The sequence below is a fragment of the Ambystoma mexicanum genome, chromosome 3p (assembly GCF_040938575.1).
Source record: "Ambystoma mexicanum isolate Mex_15411 chromosome 3p, UKY_AmexF1_1, whole genome shotgun sequence".
Taxonomy (NCBI): domain Eukaryota; kingdom Metazoa; phylum Chordata; class Amphibia; order Caudata; family Ambystomatidae; genus Ambystoma; species Ambystoma mexicanum.
Window position 1 is genome coordinate 100,136,390 of NC_090925.1, and position 2,463 is coordinate 100,138,852.

Genomic DNA, 2,463 nt, shown 5'->3' on the forward strand with positions numbered 1-2,463 from the left:
TGTTCTTGTATCTGTTGTGTGCATTTATCTCTCACAGTTGGTAAAATGTACTCTAGTCTCAAATGCAAGTTGCCAAATGCTAGTGTCTGCACTAAATAGATAATTCAACTCAATTTTACAATCAAAATTGAAACCTTGATTAAAAAAAGGAATTCTATACATTTGTGTTTATATCGTTTGCTCTAAAAACTATTGACTAATACATGTTCAATATTGTTTCATTTGATAGTACATTAGGTTTGAAATCAATAAACTAAAATATAGTACATGTCGCTTATCTTCTATGATGAATTCGTATTCTTTCTTAAAGCTTTTTTTAGCTCTGTATTTTTTAGACTATATATAACAGGATTAAAAACTGGAGCAATAGCGATATATGCCAAAGAAGATATCTTGTTGTCTGAAAATGTTGATGCCGGTCTAAAGTAGGTAACAAAGATAGACCCATAAAGAACAAAAACAACAGTCAGGTGAGAGGCACATGTGGAGAAGGCCTTGCGACGTCCAGTGATAGACTGTATTTTCAGGATGGATGAGATGATGTTGATGTAAGATGTGATGATTAAAACAAATGAAATCCCTGTGCACAGAGAGCCGATGATGTAGGTCAGTAATTCAATAGTGAGAGTGCTGCTGCACGAGAGCTTCATCAGGACTGCTATATCACAGAAGAAGTGGTTGATTGTGTGGCTTTCACAGAAGGAGAGCTTTGACATTTCTATGGTGTGGCCAATTGGTTCTATGAGTCCCATTACCCAGCATGCAGCAGCGAGCCACATACACACAGAGTTATTCATAATAGTCATGTAACGTAGTGGATAGCAGATGGCAACATAGCGGTCATAAGCCATGACTGTGAGGAGGTCAAATTCTACTACCATCATGGCGAAAAAAAAGTGCATCTGTGTCAGGCACTGAGTGAATGAAATCCATGTGCCCTCCTGGAAGAAGCCAGCCAGCATCGGTGCGAATATGACTGTGGTGAGAGAAATGTCAACGAATGACAAATTTGTGAGAAAGAAATACATTGGAGTCTGCAGATGTGAGTTAGAATAAACTGTAGCAATAATTAAAAGATTCCCCACCCAGACAACCAGGTATACCATTACAAATGCACCAAAAAGGGGTACTTGCATCTTCGGAAGATCGGAAAACCCCAAAATGAGGAAATATCCAGAGGAGTTCTGATTTTCGTGTTTCATTGATCCAGTTATGCATGCAGGTTATATATATTGTTTTAAATACTGCAAATTTTAGAAAAGAAAATACATTGAAACACAATGTTTGGCTAGAAGAACAGTAGAAAGCATAATTGTTGCAACAGTGTTTCAAATCACTTTTTTCACAAGGGAAAACAAAACTGCCTAAAAAAATTATCAACATACAATGAAATGAACTAATTTCATCTGCATTATGCAGGGCTTGTACCACAGTATTGCCATTTTGTAAAACTATATGCATCAAGTGTCACTGTTTTCCTCAATTTATTACAGGGATGAACGGTGCCTGGGGGCTTTTGGTCTTGCCACCAGGAAAGGAGATAATAGTGAAGATATTTAGTTATGTGATGTTCCTTAAACAATACTCGTCCAAGACAAGGACTGGTGCCTGTATGCATACTCATATTGACTACATCATTCATTCAGTGGCCCAGGTCAATGAATGTGTGGCTCTTGGCAATTTACACTTTGCGCCATTATACTTGCTTTGGTTGCACTTTTCTTTTATAGCAGAGTCGGCTAACTTTGCAGGCTTGTACTTAGCCTAGATCATTGAGGTTCCTACTTCCAGTGAGAAAAAACCCAGGCTAGCCTAGCAAGGAGAAGAATGGTCAAGTGACCATATTTGGGCTAACCACCGGTGTTGTGGTTATAGAATTTGCCTTACTTTAAGATTGGGAGTGGCCATGGCATCCCCTTAAACAGTACCAGTGGTACAGAAGCTGTGCTATCAGCATTAAGACAGGTCCTATTTCTGCATATTTTAAACAAGCAACATTTTCATCAATGACCCTATTTAAAAGTTCAGTGTCACACAAATCATTGGAATGCAAGGTTTATTTTATGATGATGGAAAGCACACCTGCGGTTGTGCCTCACACAACCTGTGATCACCATACACAACACTTCCAACGCTAAATTGTATCCACCACCAAGTCATGTTTTCTAATGGACATGAGGGTTTCTGGGTATTGCTCCTGCAGGGGGCACCAGCAGCACTTGACTTAGCTTAGGATACTAGGAAATTACAAAATGAGGCATGTAAAGATCTACTGCCTTTATTGCAGGCAGTCCATTAGACGAGGGGAGATGGTTTGCAACGGTGTATGTTAATAATAAAATAATAATATTTTCCCATTCATATAGCGCTAAGAACCGTGAGGTATCTAAGCGGTGCTTATTATTAACCACGGTGTGTGGTGCTCATTTATCGAACACGGAAGGATGAAAGGCTGAGTTTGGC

The 2,463-nt window shown here is 38.9% G+C and overlaps 1 protein-coding gene across 1 annotated transcript; it reads right to left on the reverse strand.

The window, feature by feature from the left end:
• Positions 1–281: 281 nt before the first annotated feature.
• Positions 282–851, reverse strand: LOC138579798 (olfactory receptor 1G1-like). The gene has a single exon (XM_069650027.1). It carries the CDS (start codon positions 849–851, stop codon positions 282–284), a length of 570 nt encoding a protein of 189 aa, XP_069506128.1.
• Between the last annotated feature and the right edge of the window lie 1,612 nt (positions 852–2,463).

Excerpts from the sequence above, each read along its gene's own strand:
- LOC138579798 (XM_069650027.1), bottom strand. The coding sequence starts at position 851 with ATGGCTTATGACCGCTATGTTGCCATCTGCTATCCACTACGTTACATG.